At 37.1% G+C, this 20,944-nt stretch overlaps 4 protein-coding genes, 1 long non-coding RNA gene and 1 other non-coding gene across 8 annotated transcripts; 3 read left to right on the forward strand and 3 right to left on the reverse strand.

Moving 5' to 3' along the window:
* Nucleotides 1-326: 326 nt before the first annotated feature.
* On the reverse strand, nt 327-1,131 carry LOC135645172 (GATA transcription factor 21-like). Its single transcript, XM_065163300.1, has 2 exons — nt 784-1,131; nt 327-694 (listed from the first exon to the last, which is right to left on the reverse strand). Exons 1-2 carry the CDS (start codon nt 1,027-1,029, stop codon nt 434-436), a joined length of 507 nt encoding a protein of 168 aa, XP_065019372.1. The 5' UTR covers nt 1,030-1,131; the 3' UTR covers nt 327-433.
* A 324-nt stretch (nt 1,132-1,455) lies between these two features.
* LOC135645190 (protein CELLULOSE SYNTHASE INTERACTIVE 1-like) lies at nt 1,456-4,950 on the forward strand. Its single transcript, XM_065163344.1, has 4 exons — nt 1,456-1,652; nt 2,720-3,174; nt 4,409-4,525; nt 4,616-4,950. The coding sequence occupies exons 1-4, from the start codon at nt 1,472-1,474 to the stop codon at nt 4,751-4,753; spliced, it is 891 nt and encodes a 296-aa protein (XP_065019416.1). The 5' UTR covers nt 1,456-1,471; the 3' UTR covers nt 4,754-4,950.
* Nucleotides 4,951-5,634: 684 nt separating this feature from the next.
* Nucleotides 5,635-5,718, forward strand: TRNAY-GUA (transfer RNA tyrosine (anticodon GUA)). The gene is given in 2 exon segments: nt 5,635-5,671; nt 5,683-5,718. It is a non-coding gene; the product is annotated as a tRNA-Tyr (tRNA).
* A 4,620-nt stretch (nt 5,719-10,338) lies between these two features.
* On the reverse strand, nt 10,339-11,427 carry LOC103996525 (GATA transcription factor 18-like). Its single transcript, XM_009417442.3, has 2 exons — nt 10,849-11,427; nt 10,339-10,759 (listed from the first exon to the last, which is right to left on the reverse strand). The coding sequence occupies exons 1-2, from the start codon at nt 11,353-11,355 to the stop codon at nt 10,502-10,504; spliced, it is 765 nt and encodes a 254-aa protein (XP_009415717.3). The 5' UTR covers nt 11,356-11,427; the 3' UTR covers nt 10,339-10,501.
* Nucleotides 11,428-11,895: 468 nt separating this feature from the next.
* On the reverse strand, nt 11,896-15,934 carry LOC135644423 (uncharacterized). 3 transcript variants are annotated; one of them, XR_010498473.1, is made up of 6 exons: nt 15,797-15,934; nt 15,294-15,459; nt 13,553-14,101; nt 13,229-13,431; nt 13,019-13,115; nt 11,896-12,458 (listed from the first exon to the last, which is right to left on the reverse strand). It is a non-coding gene; the product is annotated as an uncharacterized LOC135644423 (long non-coding RNA). The 3 variants fall into 3 exon arrangements; XR_010498472.1 differs by having other exon boundaries at nt 13,321-13,450; XR_010498471.1 differs by having other exon boundaries at nt 13,229-13,450.
* Nucleotides 15,935-16,408: 474 nt separating this feature from the next.
* On the forward strand, nt 16,409-18,159 carry LOC135585376 (uncharacterized). Its single transcript, XM_065161849.1, has 2 exons — nt 16,409-17,075; nt 17,524-18,159. Exons 1-2 carry the CDS (start codon nt 16,889-16,891, stop codon nt 17,757-17,759), a joined length of 423 nt encoding a protein of 140 aa, XP_065017921.1. The 5' UTR covers nt 16,409-16,888; the 3' UTR covers nt 17,760-18,159.
* Nucleotides 18,160-20,944: the final 2,785 nt, after the last annotated feature.

The following is a 20,944-nucleotide window of genomic DNA, read 5'->3' on the forward strand; positions in this document are numbered from 1 at the left end:
TTCAGGGAAAACTCTATGCTGCACTGGTTGAAGCAATCACACCTCATTCAACCCTTCGATTCAACCCATATTGCAGAAGGATCTTCTCCATGATTCATCTAAAACAGCCATGTGATGATGATATGTACTATGAATGCTGAGAGCCTTTGTTGTTATCATGCGTTTGGATTGTTGCAGTGTCCTGAATGCACATGTGAAAGTAGTGTCTAATAGGTGTATGTTGGTAATCCAGACACTATGAATTACTCCTGTCTTATAATTTAATTGCATCTGTGCAAGAAAAGTTTGCTTGGGACAATAATTTTGTGTTCGAAGTTGCAAGTCCAGTGGTTGGAGTACTGAAGAATGGATATTCCCAACTTGATAACAGATGAACATTAAAGCAGCAGATGGAAGATTACACCTTGATACTGTGTCAGGAGATAGGAGGGACTCAACCATGGATGAGGCCACAAGAGAGAGCCATCAACAAGATGGCTGCATCCTTTTCATCCTGGGGGAAGACCTGATGGAAAGCTGAGCTCTTATCGTCGTCGAATCGAATCTTCTTCTTCTTCTTCTTCTGTTTGAGAGCTTTTGTAGGTCTATCTGCCGGGATTCTTCTTCCATCACTTCCTACTGCTGCTGCTGCTGCTTCGGGCGCCATGGCACGTCGCGCCTTCCTCCGCCTTATCCCGCAGGCATTACAAAGAGACTGCACGTCAAGCCACCATGGAAGGATCTAAAGATGAGCACGAAACAGAAATGTAGGTGCGAGAGAAGCTTCATTGGATCAACCACTACCTTGGGACCCTGAGGTCCGCTTCTCCACAAGGGAGTCTTCGTAGTGCTGCAGTCCGAGCAGAATCTGATGACACCACCAGGTGAGCTGCTGCTACAGCTGTCATGGTGAGGAGTTCGTGAGACTCTTCCAGGTCTACCTGCGGCAGGTTCATCCGAAGCCACCGTCTTCCTCGTCCACCGCAGGCTCGATTCATGCTCGGCTTCTCTGACGAGTTCGTCGTTGCTGCTTGTGCCTGATCCGGTCATCAGCAGGGGATCATTGGGCTGCGACGAGCAGTACGTTGGAGACAAGTGCAGATATCTGACCCATTCTTGTCCTCGATGAGAATGATGATGATGCTGATGATGATGGACATTTGGTAGTTGAACTTGGTGATGTTGATCTCGATGGAACATTTCAAGAGGGAGAAGGGGAGTTGTTGCATACCTCCTACAGTGAAGAGAGGGAGTACCTGAATGCAAGGAATCTCCTGAGGAGGTATACAGATGGGAATATATACATGGCATATTGGAGAGAAGGGAACAGTTGTTGAAGGCAATCTCCCAAGTACTCCTAATTATTCATTCTTTTTAATTTTGTGAGTAATTAACCATAGCACCATTGAAGAAATAAAATATAAAAGATTATTTAGTCGAAGATTTAAATACGTAGTTAGATGGTACAAAATGTGCTCTGCAAAACCTTGTCATGTACAGCAGATCTAATAAGAGAGCTGTTGCCGAAGCTGGTGGTGTTCAAGTTGTGCTCGACCTGATAAACTCCAGCAATCCTGATACATCTGTTCAGGCAGCAATGTTTGTTAAACTTCTCTTCTCGAATCATACAATACAAGAGTATGCTTCTAGTGAAACTGTCAGAGCAATTACTGGTAAGTTCTTAATACCTCTTTCATAACCAGTAGAAGCTGTGTAAGAAATTTGTGCAGATTTGAATGATGAACATAAGTTTTCATCATCTTTCTCTACACTAGCTAGGTGCAACAGAGTCTATTCATATTTCATTTTGATTTTGGATAATTTGTAGCTGATGAATAATGCTATTTGATTTAGTACTAAAACCTGTGATTGGTTAGAAAATTAAAAAGAAGAGAAACAAAAAAAATTTGCAGAGAGATGAATATGTTGATATGAATGTCTAATATTATCAGGAAAAATAGAAAAACTCATTTTGCAAATCATGAGAAGTTACAAATAGTATTGTTGATGATAAAATGAAGAATATCAGTATTTTGGATATTTCAAAACAAATGGTTAAGTAGGGTTCATAATTACAAATTAGCAGTGATGGAAGAGGACTAGGAAGGCTAATGCAGAAAACAACAAGAAAACATGTCATCTTGGGTTAAATGAAGGGGAAAAAACCTTCATAGCTGACACTAAATAATTGTGGACAGTATAGTTGTTAATTGTGAAAATGTTCTTTTCAGATATCATTCTATTGTTGCTCTAAGAAGCCTTAAATTAATTTCTCATATCCTCATCTCCTGCTCTGCTTGTGGCAGATCCATGAACTAATTTGCAGAATATGATTAACCCTGATTTTGATTATTAGAGTGAAGTAGTTTTAAGATGTGTTGCTTTTGACTTGTATAACATGAAAACAATATTGTTTGCTGGTGTCCCTCGATGTACAACCAGCTATGTAACTCATTTTAAGATGCAAAATCTCTAGATCTGCATCTCACGTGATATCTCCTCTCTGATTAGAGGGGTTGCCTCATCTGGGCTAGGCAGAGTACGTATATGCAAGTAAACCACTTTAACAATTTCGCGAGCCTTAAAAGTGAATCTGAGAGCTTTCCATTCACTGTTCTTGCAAGAGGTTCTATCTATAATGACCATACCTTTGGTAAAGCAATGCTTGTCGTGTTTCTTTACATGCTATAATATATGCAATTTTTTTTTTCATTGAATAATGAGTCTTTTACCTATTCAGCTGCTATTGAAAAGGATTTATGGGCCTCTGGAAGTGTGAATGAGGAATATCTAAAAGCTCTAAATGCACTTCTTAGCAACTTCCCTCGTCTGAGAGCCACTGAACCTGCTACATTGAGTATTCCCCATCTGGTAACATCCCTCAAGACTGGCTCAGAGGCAGCTCAAGAAGCATCACTGGACTCCCTGTTTCTTTTAAGGCAGGCATGGTCTGCATGCCCAGCTGAAGTTTTCAAAGCTCAATCAGTTGCTGCATCGGAGGCTATTCCTTTACTGCAATACTTGATTCAATCTGGTCCACCTCGGTTTCAGGAGAAGGCTGAACTACTTTTGCAGTGTTTACCAGGGACACTAACTGTTACAATAAAACGTGGGAACAATCTGAAGCAGTCGGTGGGAAACCCCAGTGTCTTCTGCAAACTCACGCTTGGTAACAATCCACCTAGACTAACAAAGGTAAGATTTAGTAATTAGCAAAATTTACCTTCTGCAAATGCTTTGGATAATAGTATTGCCATCCTTCAGGTTTCACAAGTTCAAGTTTTACATGCTGAAAGCTTATTTCTTTTCTGCTTCTTGAGCATTCTTTTGGCACATTCATGAACCAAAACAGAGTCCCATGGTCCTCTGTCCACTTTCTTGGTCCACTGTCATCATGCACATAAATTTTGTGGTTCCCTTTTCATTTAACTTGATCCTTTTTATAACACAGTTTCGGTTATATAGGTTGTTTATTGAATGTACTTCTATAAATCTTTAATGTTCGTGCTTTTGATTTGTAATATTTGATTTATTAAAATAAAATGGTCTAGAAGTCTGCATCTTGTATTCAATAATTTATGCAAAGAGTTTAGTGTCATTGTTAAAGCATTGGTGAAGTAAACTACAGCATTGACATTCAGCAACGCTTGCAATGATCACAGACCTTCATCAGTGCTTTGTGTATAACAAACCCTTGTGGGATCCTTTATCAGTACTAAATTAGTAACTAAAGTCAGGTGCAAAAGGGCAGATTCAGAAACATGATTAATTCAATTTTCTTGGGAACATTTCTCTATTTGTTTTTGTAATGAGCTGTGGATAGTGCTGGGGTTAGAATGATGATGGAGATCATTTAACATTATACAAGCCTGTCCAGTATTCTATGTAGGCAGGGTACATTGCTAATCAATCTTAATCTGGTACTGTTCCTTTAATGTTGCAACCTCATCTTGAAGTTTTTTAATTGTTTACCGATACTGCATGATCAGCAAATTGTCAACACAACCATCTTGAACATTTTTTTTACTGGTGCAATAGGCAGAGCTGATTCCTTGTGCTACTCTTTTGCTTTTGGAATATCAAGGCCTTGCAAGTCTATCTTGCACACAAAGTTGTCTCCTCCTGAATGTTTTGTTCATTATATTTCTTAGGAATTATGTTCTTTTCCTAGGATCTTTTAAGATGGTGGTCCATAGCAAGGAGTTGCTACACTAGACCTAGGATATGTTGCAGGACTAACTAGAAAGGACCGGGTGGACCTTCCTTGTAATATGAAATTAATAGATATGAGTTATATGACTTCTCCATGAGCTTGTGTATAGCGCATGATGAATAACTTTCTGGCTTCAAAAATTCTTGTCATGCATGTTGCATACCACAGCGATAATTCTTGAATTTGATAGAGTTAATGCCATTTGCTGCTGGTCAGGTTGTATCAACAGGCCCTACACCTGAATGGGACGAAGCTTTTGCCTGGGCGTTTGACAGTCCTCCAAAGGGCCAAAAGCTTCATATATCTTGCAAGAATAAGAGCAAACTTGGGAAGGTAGAGATGACTTCATTTTTCACCTCACAAGTTACTTGTAAAGTTTTAAACTCTTTGGAGACTGACACATTTTCCTTTTATTTTTACCAGAGTTCATTTGGAAAAGTGACGATTCAGATCGATCGTGTGGTTATGTTGGGATCAGTTTCCGGAGAGTACACACTACTGCCTGAGAGCAAAAGCGGCCCTCGGAACCTGGAAATCGAATTCCAATGGTCAAACAAATAACTACCATCTCCTCAGCATGCTATCATAGTAATTTAGTTCATAAAACTGAAGTTGTTCATCTCTCTTTCTCCCTTTTATTTAACCTTGCTTCTTTTTGTATATAGTCTGCAGAGAATTGCTTTCCTCTATTTCTCTGCACTAGGATAAACAAGTGTTCTTGAGTCTTGCATTGCTTGAAAGGATTATTCTTTGTTTTACCCTCTTAAAACGTTTGTGATGATAAAAGCTTGGAAGGTAGTGTCTCACCTTCTTCTTGTTCCATAATATTTGTGAGATGCGGTAGTAGCACAGAGAGAACTTAAAACTATTACCCATGTTGGAGATCTCCGAGGTAAATATAAAGGATATTGCTCTGAGTTTATGTTATTTTGATTTGTTACTTCCCATAGTCTTCTCTGTAAATATCCTTTTTGTTTGTAGGAGGGTTTGGATGCTTGAGCTTAAGAACAAGCTTGTCCACTAAAATTGATGTGAATAGATACAATATGCTTACTGCTTGTGTCTTATTCCAAATTGATCATTCTTCTCCTAAGAAATATGAAGTAGGCAAATTTTGGTAACATCAGATATGACTACAACAAAACCATAATGCCTTAATACATAAGACATGACACTAATAAAAATTGGTTATAATGTATCTTTGCATAAATTAGTTATAATGTAACATCAGATTTGTTTTTTTTCTTCGTGCACACACACACACACACACATATATATATATATATATATATGATCCAATTAGGTATAACTATGTATTTGGTATCTGAAATCTCAGATCATGTATTATCATTTAATAAAATTCAAATGAGAAAATTATGTGTAAGATTGATTAGTGGAATCTCAAAAGTTTATATTTAGATATGGAAGCCCATAGTATGAAACCGACCTTAGCTCAGTTGGTAGAGCGGAGGACTGTAGTGGTGACAGATATCCTTAGGTCGCTGGTTCGAATCCGGCAGGTCGGATTTTTAATTTTTAATTATTTATTTTTCTATGTCTTATATTCAACAAAACTTCCCATTCATTTACTAAATTATACTCAATTTTATTTTTTTAATTTTATTACTAATTTATACGATATTTATCATATTCTTTCTTTGATTTGCTACCATGTATGTTGACTTTAATTTTTCACTCATTTCTACAAGAAATTTTTACAGTTAATTGTATATTCTTGTTAATTTGCTACTCATTCATACCTACTCAAATTGTTTACCAAATTTAAATTTAATCATTTGTGTATTCTATGCCCAATTCAAGTTTTACTCATCTCCGCTACTAAGTCCAAAGTAACTTAAAAAAAAAAAAAATCTCCGCAAGTCAACCACTAAATACTTTCATTCTCATCTCATCAACATAAACTTGAAATAGAATAAAAACAGATATGATACTTTTAGGATGAATTCCTAGAAAAAATCTTCATCATTGAGATAATATCTCAACTTAAAAATTTTTTCACATAATATCATTTTTTATAGATAATAATTTTATTCCTAACCTCCCACTGAACCCATTGTTCAGGGGGTCTTTGTCGATGCCGTAATCTTTATAGCCCTTCTTCCATGCAAGTGCAACGATGAGGGTGAGACTTTTTCCTACATTGAATTTACCCAACAATAAAAGCATAATAGCCCCCAGCAAACCTTGTGACGAAAGGATAGATCACCCCTCCCCTCTCCTTCCTCACCTATGATCGATGACAATCGCAAGGATAGTAAGAGCCATCATTACTACACCCTCTCCTTTCTTGCACGAGGCTAAGCAAGCAAAGACATATCCGACAAAAGAGACACAACACAAATACGATAGTCTGCTACACCCCCTCCATCCTTGCTCGAGAGCAAGCGAGCAAAGACAAATCCGACGAAACAGACATGACACAAATATGATAGTCTGCTACACCCCCTCCTTCCTTGCTCGAGAGCAAGCGAGTAAAGACAAATCCGATGAAACAGACGTGACACAAATACAATGGTGGACACGACAACGTGTATAGATGATGGTATAAAAGTAAAATAACCTTTTTCACTCCATCAAAGACGCTCTGTAAATTGTTTTCAAAATTAATACGCCCAGCAAAACATTCTCAAAGATCTCAAAAAAGGGTAACAAATAAAACACAAGAACAGATTTGTCCAGCACAACAAAGACAGTTAAAAGAATAATAAGCAGGTCCTTGATCATTAATTACCTGCCCATCTACCAGGAATTGAACATCAGTACCAGACAACAAATTTGTCAGGAAAATTGTCACCCAAAACAGCTCCCTACATGTCTGCATATCATCTACTTTGGTGAACACAGTGCAGAAGCCGATTCAGACACTCAAAACACAGCAACAGATTGCACGGCTAATTGCTGCACGGGCTTCTTAGTCTTATTGAGGACACAAACGGCAATCATGTAATCAACCATTTCTTGACATGCATTCCACCTGAAGACAATGGGGTATGTTGATTTCTGTTCTCTTTCTTTCTTTCCCTTTTCTCTTTGTTTTGTTACCTTTTTTGGTGTGTGGACAATCTTTGAATAGTGAATTGGACAATATCTCTTTGCTTATTACATAGTTGAACTATACATATTAGCTTAAAAATACAGGACACTGCAAAAGTGAACAATATCTTTTATGTATTTGTTCCTCTGTAATCAACATTTTTCTTTTCAATTCCAAGTAATCCTCAGAAATATGACCTATTGACAGAATCAAGACACTGTCGTTGATTTATCAGATGGTTTAACATTTGAATGGGCTCTGATTCAAACCTTAGAAAGGACTCTTACCAGATGCTCCTTGTGGTGTTGCTGAGTAGTATTCTGCTTATTTGTTCTTATTTGCTTGCTAACAGGATAGTAAAGGACTCATATAACAGTGGGTGATAGGTTGTGAGTGCATATCTTGAGAAGTCAAATTAAATTTTGGGTAGCTTTGTTCCTAAAACTTAATTATATTTATGTGTCTGCCATTTGCAGAAAAATACACAATGGATGCTTTGTGTGTCGTTTTGAATATGGATGCTCATGCCGGTATCCGAAAAAGAGACCCATTCCATGACCCGACAGCATAGAAGAGTATCAAGGGATGAAAACATTTCAAATAATACGGAAAAATTGTTTTTATATATTTTAGAGGGAAGATCAACTATGTAGTTGGGCTTTTTTTGCTATAGATTGAAGCCTTATAATGCTCTAATCTTACTGAACAAAGATGACAGTAGCTGAAATGTTTTTGCTACAGCTGAGAAATCAGATGCATGACCATATGTTCTTAACCATGAGCTTAATCCATGAAAATGGAGAAATCAAACATGGGACTAATTTCTTGTGTCACATTGGACCATGTCACCAGAATCTAGCTTTTTTCCTTTCTCAACCAATAGGATGCTTGTATATATAAGTTTTGCTTGGTGAACTTCCTGCAATTTTTGACATAAGGGTGCTTGGTAATCCTGCCATCTGAAATTTATGATGCTTTGTATGAACAAAGCAAAATTATAGTTCAAATTAATGCATTACCATCTTGTTTTGATTTCATTAAGTTTGTACTCTCTTGTATCAATTTCAATGAGGCACTTAGAAAGTCACAACTCTTCATTTTGGCTGGGGAAGAAAGAAGATACAGCTATAGACATGGATAATTCCTGCAACTACTTGTGAATTTTTTACCATGAAAAGTTGTTGAAAACACATTTAGTTTCCTCTTTTATTTTAAATTCCAAATCAAACTTTTACCTAAATCTTAATCTCAAACTATATTATTGCTCTTTTGTTTGCTTGCCTTGCATATGTAGCCATCTCTCTCTAGTGTTTCAGATGCATAGATTTAATCATTTACTTTGTGGCAGTTTGCTGCTGCCAAGCACTGGATCCATATGGCTACTCACCAACTTGCTGCACTCTGCAACACTGCATTTGTCTCTCCACAGGGGAGCATCAAGCAGAACTGCTCACACAAATAGCTGCTCATGGTCTTCTCCTTGTAGTGGATGCTTTTGGGTAATCTTTTGACACTCATTTCTTGCATTCCTATAAAACACAAGTTTCATTTATACATAATTGCATCTCATTACAAATTTTCCCCTGTGCTTTGAATCTTTTTTTTTTTTTTCCTTTTGTCAACACCTGCAGTCTTTTAATCAGAAGTTATCTTAATGAAACCATATTTCTTGATGATAAGTTACTACTAAATTCTTGCTTCCTAGAGAAAATATATATGACAAGTATCTCATGCTATGCAGTCTATCTGAGACTCTTATGTTTTATTGCTATATGTAGTAATTGGTGATTTCAATATAAAAACATGATATTTTATAAGATTGAATACCTTTGCAACAATATTGGTGCCTTTCTCATTCCCTCCTTTTAAGTTTGAATACCTTTTGATGTTAGACCAGGTCTTGTTTCTGAGTAATTGCTTCCATCAGCTGGTCCATCTTATTCTGGGGTTACCAAACATGCTTATAGAACATTATCAATTATTTTCACTCAATCTATTGATATCTTTCTTCATTAGCTTAACTTCTTTATATTATTTGTTTTCTAAGCGCGCGCGCGCGCACACACACACACACATATATATATATCCAGAAATGCAAATATCTTATATACCTCTCTAATTCTTGGAAATCAACCTTATATACCATTCACATAAACCTCATTGGATTTTACCTATACCAAGGTTAAGGATTAGAAATGTAGTTAGCTAAAATTAATTTTTGTGGAGTAAACATGTTTTAGGAAAACCTTTCCACATGGCCAATGATCATAAAAAGAGAGTTTCTAAGATTTGCAAGTGTTTAGGATAACAATGAAAATAAATTAATCATGTTTTACCTTTTGGATGATTCTATAACAAGATTTGTTCTTCTCTTCTGTTTTTCTTCTATATGAGATCATTGATATCATGGATGTCACCCTTTGTTGCCTTTTACACCATTGTGTTCTTAGACTTACAGTTCTTTTGCTTTGCTTCAGTAATCATGTGGCTCAGTATGTGCTAAAGCTAAGAAATCTACTGGTAAATGCACATCTGGCAACACAATTTGAAGGACCTTATGTGACACTCTCGACCCAAAAGTTCGGTAGTAATTTGGTGGAAAAATGTCTGCAAATTTTCGACGAACAAATCCGAGCAAAAGATCATACTTGAGTTGCTGTCGGAACCTCAGTTTGAACTGCTACCACAAGATTCATATGCAAATTACGTGATCCAATCTACCCTTAACACTTGCAAAGGTTTCTGCCGAGACCAGATTTAACCTGCAACTACACAGTACTCACAGCAGATTTTGTTACAGGAAAGATTCTAAACCATCTTCTACTTTCTTCTCTTCAGGGAAAACTCTATGCTGCACTGGTTGAAGCAATCACACCTCATTCAACCCATATTGCAGAAGGATCTTCTCCATGATTCATCTAAAACAGCCATGTGATGATGATATGTACTATGAATGCTGAGAGCCTTTGTTGTTATCATGCGTTTGGATTGTTGCAGTGTCCTGAATGCACATGTGAAAGTAGTGTCTAATAGGTGTATTTTGGTAATCCAGACACTATGAATTACTCCTGTCTTATAATTTAATTGCATCTGTGCAAGAAAAGTTTGCTTGGGACAATAATTTTGTGTTCGAAGTTGCAAGTCCAGTGGTTGGAGTACTGAAGAATGGATATTCCCAACTTGATAACAGATGAACATTAAAGCAGCAGATGGAAGATTACACCTTGATACTGTGTCAGGAGATAGGAGGGGACTCAACCATGGATGAGGCCACAAGAGAGAGCCATCAACAAGACGGCTGCATCCTTTTCATCCTGGGGGAAGACCTGATGGAAAGCTGAGCTCTTATCGTCGTCGAATCGAATCTTCTTCTTCTTCTTCTGTTTGAGAGCTTTTGTAGGTCTATCTGCCGGGATTCTTCTTCCATCACTTCCTACTGCTGCTGCTGCTGCTTCGGGCGCCATGGCACGTCGCGCCTTCCTCCGCCTTATCCCGCAGGCATTACAAAGAGACTGCACGTCAAACCACCATGGAAGGATCTAAAGATGAGCACGAAACAGAAATGTAGGTGCGAAAGAAGCTTCATTGGATCAACCACTACCTTGGGACCCTGAGGTCCGCTTCTCCACAAGGGAGTCTTCGTAGTGCTGCAGTCCGAGCAGAATCTGATGACACCACCAGGTGAGCTGCTGCTACTGCTGTCATGGTGAGGAGTTCGTGAGACTCTTCCTGGTCTACCTACGGCAGGTTCATCCGAAGCCACCGTCTTCCTCGTCCACCGCAGGCTCAATTCGTGCTCGGCTTCTCTGACGAGTTCGTCATTGCTGCTTGTGCCTGATCTGGTCATCAGCAGGGGATCATTGGGCTGCGACGAGCAGTACGTTGGAGACAAGTGCAGATATCTGACCCATTCTTGTCCTCGATGAGAATGATGATGATGCTGCTGATGATGAACATTTGATAGTTGAACTTGGTGATGTTGATCTTGATGGAACATTTCAAGAGGGAGAAGGGGAGTTATTGCATACCTCCTACAGTGAAGAGAGGGAGTACCTGAATGCAAGGAATCTCCTGAGGAGGTATACAGATGGGAATATATACATGGCATATGGAGAGAAGGGAACAGTTGTTGAAGGCAATCTCCCAAGTACTCCTAATTATTCATTCTTTTTAATTTTGTGAGTAATTAACCATAGCACCATTGAAGAAATAAAATATAAAATGATTATTTAGTCGAAGATTTAAATACGTAGTTAGATGATATGAGATATTTATTATCAGTGGTACGAGAAGAAATAAAGAAAACACTTACGAATTCATTACGCTTGATTCGATTAGTATAACATTCGATGATAAAAAAAGAGATTCATATAATTAATTAAAATAGTTGAAATATTACAATTTATATTATAGGCAAAGTCAAATATGAGAATAAACTAAGGTTAATATATGTCGTCTTAGATTTATCAAGAGGTAATTTTTAAGACTCGAACCACCTTATCATTAGATAATGGTTGACAAAATTAAAGAAAATATTTGGAATAAAATAAAATTATATTCCAAAGAGTAAAATAAAATTATATACCACAAGCATTTGGAATTTTGTTATGAGGGCAGCAAAGAGGAACATTCCTGCCTGGGGAAGAGATGATAAGAAAAGGAACAGATAACAACATAACAATGGGTTAAACCTTCATATGGAAACAAAAACAGTGAGAATGAACGGCAGATATAAGGGTGAAGTACAACATATTAGATTCCAAGATGCCACCCTATAATTCATTGTCATGTACTGCTGCAAGTTTCAGAGAGCCATAGGAATGCGGAGGATGGAGGTAGATCTGAAGGCAGAAGAGGCATTTCAAGCTTTTGTTTCTTTCTTTGTTTCTGCATTGTATTAGGCGCAGACACAGATTTGCCATTTAGCAGGCAAGTGGGCAGGGAAAAGTTTCTTTGGCACAGCACAGCCCAGCCCTGCTATCAATCATTTTACCTTGGCGTGTGTTGTGTCACTGATCCTCTCTTATCCTCTCTGCGTGTGCAGGTGGGAGATGGAAATTGTTGAAGAAGAGCTTGTCTCCATCCAGACCACAGGGTGAGCTGCTTGTGATCCATGAACAGCCAGTGAAGACAATACTAGGAATTTCACTGTGTATTATACTGATGTATGATGTTTTGAACTCCCAGCTTTGTTGGATCCACCTTACTTGCCTGCGTAGAAAGGAAAAGGATGGTTATGATGATATATAAGAGTACATAAATCTACTAGCATCAGCTTAGACCTTCAGCAGTTTAAGTAAGCTTATCAAGTTCGTTTTACCAGACCTAATAATGTGTATGATTAAACAAAAGCATTTTATGCCACAATTGCAATTCTTTCAAGTTAATGGGTTAGTTTTTCCATCAATTCAGATTGAAATATTCTTTAAACTGATCTTCAGTAAGTTCTAGGGATTGTTCTTAGTGTTGTTATCCACTTTTGCTACAATGATTCTATTCTCTGAAAAACATCACTCTTCTTTTGTCGAGTTCTGATGTGTATCAGGTAACAGATTTCCATGTTCTATATTAATAGGATGATCATAAAGTTATGGTTTGGCTTCTACTAATGTAACAATAAAATAATCATATCAATACACTTTGCCGTACCTATGATTCTTTAATCAGAGGCAAACCCTAGACTTTCTTCCTTTTTCTTCTTAATAAACACAATACCAACAGACTTGCCAATCTAAAGGTAGCAAGAAAACAAGCCTTCAGAGCTACTACACCTTATTCTGCAGCAGAATGCCAATATGCATCAAAGGCAGGTAGCCATTAGCATCTTGATGGCTTTTGCAGGCCGCAGATTTCTTATCTGTTCGATGGCTGAAGAGAGAAGGATCTCAGATCAGAGGAACTACATCTAGTTTATATGACAGTAAGACTTGAAACGTTCTCAGTCTCAGCATCACTCGTGGCCAAGGAGAGAGAGACATTACCAAGGATCCATGTCCTGGCTTGTGAGGCGCACAACTCAAATAATGCAGTACATCCAACAAAGTGCAGCTTTCAGAGGAGAGAGTCAGCAAACCTTATTTGGGGGCCTGCTATTGAGCTACAGGACATAGTCCTACTTGGTACAATGACACCTTTGCTTCTTTGTCTCCCTCAATCCAAGAAGCATGATGCACATTGGTGAGATCTGTAGAAGTTGGCCAAACCTGTGGGGTCAGGAGATCACATGAAATCAATTCTAGAGGGAAGAATTGAATGATGATGATTGTGGGATGATCATGTTTGGACCAGCGATTGTGCCGTCTTACCTCAGAGGAGATAGTACTGTCGGACTCTGATTTGGAGCACCCGCATCAACACAATGGAGAATCCCTTGGATGCACGTCATAATCCCCACCAGGAGAATTACCTGGGTCAAATATTTGAACCTGTATACACTTCAAGATGAGGAGAGATGGTTAATAAACACTACAAGGCATGCCTCTTCATCCATTTCTCTTCATAAAGCTATCTTTGTGTAAAACAAAATTATTCATAACAACATCCATATGAAATTCTCCATGTCAATGTAAATTGAACCAAAAGAAATATTGGAAAATAGATGAAGAACACCCAATGACAAGTTTACAAATAATAGTTGCAGCAAGAAATTTCCAATTTTTAACACTAAAACTTTGCAGTAATACTGAGCATCTGATCTCAACATCTCGGATCATGGAGATATGGAGTCGCCATGGCATGATCCTGTACCACCCGCATCCATCTGACTTGTTACAGCAACATCCTAGACCGCAATCCTTGCTCTGCCCTTTGCCAACCTGCGAGCGATGACCTTACGCCCACCCTTGGTAGACTTCCTAAGCAAGACAGCACACACAAAGGAAGCACTTTAAAACAATGAAATCACAAAATGTAGCCACAGAGGAATAGCATAACAAAGATAATAAGAAATAGATAAAAAGGAGTCATTATATTTAGATAGTAAGTTAATCACAAGGTTTATGAAAAAAATATATTTCAGTTCACCAAGGTAAAACAGATGTTGGGGAATCTAAAGGTTGTATATAAATATATAAGGTAAAAGTTCACCAATTTTTGGACGACATTACTATTAGATTAGTTTCTTAACAAACTTGATCCAAGTAATAGATAATAGCCCAATTGCTTGACAGTTGACAAAAACTGTTTAACAGATCAAGCTTGATGGAATTTCGCATTTATCAGGAAAGTTCTTTCAAAGACATGGCTGACTTGAGCCACATATCCCAATTTATGCTGATACTACTCTATAGAACAAAATCTATATATGCTGAAAATAATCAATTAGTTACTAGATATCTCATCACACGCATCATTTACAGAAGAAATCACACCAAGGGAACTCAAAATCATATTTTTGAATGAATAAACTACAATGAAAGGTCTGACTACCAAGATAAGCATCTTGATGATCTGGGATACTTGATTAAAATAGATTAATTAACTAAATTGAGAGAGAGACCATGCAAGGTAACCATGAGTCCTCTTGCGCTTAACATGGCTTGGCTGGAATGTTCTCTTTGGAAGCAGAAGCATTGACTCATTTGTTGAATCATCATTTCCTATGGAATAAACATACTAGCATCAACACCAAACAATAAGGAAGCCTATATTTGAAAATATACATGAACGATGCTAGGGCATAATACACATGAAAACTGTCAATGACACTAATTAGAAAACAATCTATCATTTGCATTAAACAAAAGAAAGGATTGCAAATTATGTTTCCAACTGTTGAGGTTTACATACATCTATTAGTAAATTCAAGTTTTGAATTCTCAGTAATAGAACAAGACAAGAAAATTTGGAACACCAGGTATTAAAAATTTGAAGCGCATCTACCAAATCATTAAGCATTCAGAACCTCCACTTGTATTCAATTCTCATTCATAACCAAGCAAATGTATTGAATCATCATGCATTTAGAACCTCCACATGTATATCAATTCTCATTCATTACCAAGCAAATGTACTGAATCATCGTGCATTTGAATGATTTAAATGTACCCTTTTAGCAAGACGTTTCTAGCAGCTGAAAGCAACAACAGATGGTAGCAGATCCCTCCACGGATTCAACCAGTTGAAGCTAGTGCCACGGCATTGTGCATAAAATCAAACATGTCACATGGTATAACAGCTTCATGGTAGCCCAAAAGCAACTCCCAAAAATCTTCTGGAGAAAAGAAACGTTCTAAGTTGGAAATTAGTCGGATCCATACTGTTCAAGAAAGGCCAACTAAATCTCTCACAATCAATGAAAGAAATGTCTGCCAAAATAAATTTCTCGTTCGAAATCGACCATCTACTCCCACTGCACTGTTGTTTGAACTGAAAATTTTCAAAAGACACACTGCACAATAGTAATCTCACCAATGTAGAGTAAATGATCTCACTGACAAAGCATATTCAACAACTTGATTCATCATTAGACCAACGTTGATGATTAGTATGCTACTTTGAGACATCATTGATTGAACAGACACTGTTAGAATAAAAGCGAGTGAGCGCACCTTCATCGATGAAGAAGCGAAGAGACGGCAGGCCACATGGAAAGAAAGCGCCGTGCGAGGACGTCAAAACTCTCAAGGTTTCAGTGTCTCTTTCTCCTCCTCCGCAAGCCTCCGGCTGCGGGGGATGAGCGGCGAGCGACTTCGACGAACGAAGGAAACCGCGATACGTGAGAAGAGAACCGAGAAAGAGCGAATGCACTGGTTTGCTTCGAACGATTGGCGAGGAAACGGCGATTAATGAGCGAAGCTCAAGCTCGATCAAGCACCTGCAGCAATCGGCCGCTGCGATGCCGTTCGAGCCCCGTTAGGGCCATTTTTTATTTGGGCCATCAATTGTTTGGGCCCGTTAAGCAATCTGCTACAAATCAAAGCAGTTTTCTTGTTTTCTGATTTTGTTTTCAGTAACATTTACGGTTTATTCAGCAATTCTAGAAAATAGAAAACAAGTTTTATAAAACATGTATAAACAATTTGGAAAACAAGTTTATTCGCAGTTACTTGCGGTCGCACGTGCGACATTCGCCTCTTCCGTTGTTACCTTTTCTTCCCCTCAGTGGCTGTCTGCCTTCACGGCTGACCCTAATATCCCTGCCAATCGAAGAACAGGTGATGTCTTCCATCCTTATCCGATCCTTTCTCGATCCCTTTAAACCATCTTCGCTTTCTTATTTCTGGCGGTGTTAATCGTTTTATCTACAGATTTGTTGCCTTCTTTTTAGCTGCGAATGATTTGATGGTCGAAGTTTGGTATTTTATCCGGTTCTGATGATTAGTTGAGCAAATGGTAGCGTCTCTCATGTTCCTTGCATCTCGATGTTCGAAGCATGATTCTGATGAATTCAAATGTCTCTTTTTCATACAATATTCATTGCTTGACCATCAAGAGTAGATGATCCGATAGCGGCGTTATTTTATGGTTGAATTTCACATTTTTGGTAGATTTATGTTCATCTTTTTAATTGATCGAGCAATGTTTTCAAGTGTTATGTTTATATTCGTCTTACAAGGATTAATCGGCGATATGCTGTTTGGAATCAGGGAGTGGAAGGGACTTGATTCCGTAGGAGAGGGAAAGGAGACATCAAGGTGATCATGGATAGGCAGAGAACTCATGATTGGGAGACTCATGGAAAGAGCAATGATATAGATGAGAGCACACCGATCAACAAAGTTAAAGGTCCTAATGTGTTTGAACGAGCAAAGGAAGAGATTGAAGCCCTTGTAGAAGCTCTCCACCCCAAGGGGAGTCCTCAACATGAGCATCATGAAAGGAATTATGGTAATTTTAGATCTACACTCAGGCAGTTCAAAGTTATGAATAACAATTTTTCATGAGGGTCATTGTGAAATGAGTTAGATGATTGGGTTATCTGAGGGGAACTGCCGCTATGCCAATTTCACTGCCATTTAGTTCTTTTTTCTTAAAACATATTAATCCTTCTTTATTTCTTGAGAATTTTGGTTCGAATTAGACTTCACATATCACTCGTAGGATTGGTGATACTGGTAGACATGAATATAGATGTTCTCCATTGCTCTTCAATGCCCATAACTTGAGAGCTTCTGCATAACCTCTTTTTCAAATTAATAGTTCTCTTGGCTTGACTACTGACAGTATCTGCTTTAGCTGGTGAGCACAAGTACTGCTTGGCTTACTGACAAATGTATGATTTCCATGTTACACTAATCATCTAAACCTATTGCCTCTTGTTCGTAATGCCTAACAGAGAAGGAAGTAGAATCATCCAATTTACTTGAGAGAGCAAAGAAAGGGACTGATGAACCTGTGCACAGGGGGAAAACACACCATAAAGAGACTCATGGTATGAGCAATGATATTGATGAGAACACTCCTATTGGTGAAGTTGTAGGCCCAAACGTGTTTGAACGAGCCAAGGAAGAAATTGAGGCCCTTGTGGAAGCAATTCATCCAAAAAAAGAATCGGACAATAAGCCACAATAAAAGATGTCTATTGCAAAAAGGTTTGAGAAATCCTGCCCTCCTTTCAGTATGGCGAAGAATTAGCTCTAAAGGTTTAGAGTTTTGTTGATTATCTATATGTGATTGCATAATTGTCTGTAAACAGTCAACATCCTCAGTACTTGGGGGTTTGTTTTGTTGGCAGTGAACATTACCAAACTTGGTTTCCTTGCTAGAGCCTGCTTTTCTTTAGGAGAGATTACAAACACAGAAGAGGCTCTTACCTAGTTTACAAGATGTTTTTACTTTCATTGGGACCATGCTCATCATGCCATTGTTAGGCTATTTGATTACTGATGTTATGTGAGATATCAAATCTTCACTTTGTGGAACTGTATTTGACTCCAGCTGTATATTAGTGTGATACCTCGTTTCTTGTGAACTTTGTTTGAAGTTGTATCTGTCAACATGGTGGTCATATAATTATATGGTTACATAGTAGAATTTTTTTTATTTTTTATTTATTTTATCACTCAACTCTTTTCATGACAATTTTATATCTTAATATATATTTGGTTAATCTAAAATTTTTCAGAATGTGCCCGGAAAATAGAACAGGTAAAAAAAATGAAGGTGAGATGCTAAGATATTTTCTTTGTAAAAAATGCTAGATCACTGTGAGAAAATTTCGACCTGTGTGATTTTATTTCTTTTTTAGATAACCTGAATATTCTATACCTTGATGCACAATTTGGACTAGAGAAATTACAGTTCTAGTCTTGTTTATAGTTGCATTCAAAGGTTGTGTGTGAGATGGGCAAAATTAGATGAACAAATTCCCCCCATCTCAAACCTTTCACTCCATCTTAACATCTCAAAAATCCATTCAAGATAGATGCATGCCTCAGTGAGGCTCCAAGGATGGCTGAGATGCGTGTTGATGGATGGTATGATCAGCATCCATACTGGTTGGAGAGATAACTGGAATTGTTTAGTGAACAATGTTGTTTAAAAGACATATTGTTCTAATTGCTTCTTCTATAGATAGCAAGACAGCCTCCTCGATAATCGGCTTGATGGCAATGTTCCTTATTTTGACTTTGTTAGTATTTTGAAAAGGTCAAGAATGTGGTACGTAACACTTTTGATTGAATGTATATGTTAGATCCCCAATTAGTCTCACAAGGATTTGACTGTTGTACTATTTTTAATTTAAGTTTAAACATTTTAGGTCAGTGGTCCAAGTCTATCAAGTTATGGATCATACCGTGTGATATCAAAGTCGACCTAATATTGAGTATAGTGTGATATTTGATAGAGTGATACCACTGTTAGGTTGACCTCATATGTTTCATAATGTCGGGTCCTCGACAAGAACGTGGAGTTCTTAAGTGGGGAAGATTGTAACAACTCAGTTTGTTCTCACTTCCGATGGGAGCCAGATTAATCATTAATCCATAGATGTATAGTGGGGAAGATTGTAACAACTAAGGTGTCACTTAATTTGTAAGCACAGATTAATCAATAAGCTGTGAATGATAACATTAGATAGATGTTATATTAAAAAAGCTCTAGCTTTTGCTTTGGAAATCTTACATGATTAATGTTTCAAATGCTCTAGTTGCTACCACAAATTATTTCATTTAGAAAGCAGTAGCACGATTTTTTTTTACTAATACAGTTAAAAAATGTTATGTTGCTTTTATGAAAACTCATAAGAAAGGTATTAGATTCACTATTGTTGAATGAAGTATGTCTATCATTGATGCTGATATTCTATGATTGACCTTCCCTGATTGATATGCATATATTTGTTTTGATAGCTGTTAATGCTGATGTGTTTCAGTTAAAAATTAATTACTTTCATTTAAAGATTATTTTGTCATATAGAAATTATAATTTTGTCCTTATAGGGGGAATAAGTTGTTTCAAATGTGACAATAAAATGATTCATTTAGTGATTAAAAGAAAAGATTGTGGCTATAATTGCAGAAGTGAGCTCTCTTGATCTTTAGATTGATCACAGAAATATCCAATATTCATGTGAAGAAATAAATGCATTGGCAACTTGTCATGATAACTGTGGGTTTGAGGCTGCCTGGTTTTCTCTGGTTTCAGGTGTTCTTGAGAAGGTGTGAAGACAGTTGACAAGCTCAAGTGTTTCACAGTCCAATGTGCACATTGGACTGTCTTCTTCAGAGCACATTGTCATATCATACACACATTGATAGTCCAATGTGCCGGATTTCTATCAACACAACACCTAATTATTGTCAACATTGACAGTCTGAACTTGTTCTGTCAGAAAAGGAAACAATATTGGTGATTTAGATCTGCCATGAATCATCGAATGTCTTTGTGATAGAAACATGATCAGTTACTATTGAATGGATGGCTACGTGGGGACGAAGAATGCATCTCTTTGTTTGACTTCCTATTTACTGTATGTACAACTTCGATACCCTCAATTTCCTGTTGAGAACACACACAGCTTCCGTATTCACAAACATTCCTCGGACTGACAACAGTTATCGTTGTAGAAAGAAAGAATAAGCACATGAATTTGAAAGGAGAATATTTCAAATATTTCTTAGAGAATATAGTAAGAGAATATTTTGAATAATTATTTTAAGGTTTATCTTTGGTAGATATGGAACAGATGAAGAAAATTTAGGGGGTTTATATGTTGAACTATATAAATTTTAAGTTTATTATTTTTCTATATTTATGTTTTTTTTTTTTTAATAAATTTCATCTCCTCTTTCTCTCCCACAACTTGTGTGCACCAAAGATTCTTAATCGAATCCTATATACTGTTCATGTTCTTTTATTTATTGGTCATCCGAATGACAAAACTTTAAAACTCATTTTAAAATATAAATTCTTATCCTAAAATTTTATTACAATTATAAGTTTACAATCATCAAAGAAAACAAAGAAATTTTCTTCTTTTGAATAAGATGCTTATTTTTCCGTCAATTTAAGCGTGAGAAGTTTACCATTTATGTCGCATCTAAAACATATCTATAATTTTATTTTACACCTCTAATTATTAAGCTAACTAACTAACTAAATAACTAACTAACTATATATATATATATATATATATATATATATATATATATATATATATATATATATATATATATATATATATATATATATATATATATATATATATATGAACGGCTTGACGAGGGGGATCGTTTCTGCACCGTCCATCACCG

This window comes from Musa acuminata, chromosome BXJ3-8, assembly GCF_036884655.1.
Source record: "Musa acuminata AAA Group cultivar baxijiao chromosome BXJ3-8, Cavendish_Baxijiao_AAA, whole genome shotgun sequence".
NCBI lineage: Eukaryota > Viridiplantae > Streptophyta > Magnoliopsida > Zingiberales > Musaceae > Musa > Musa acuminata.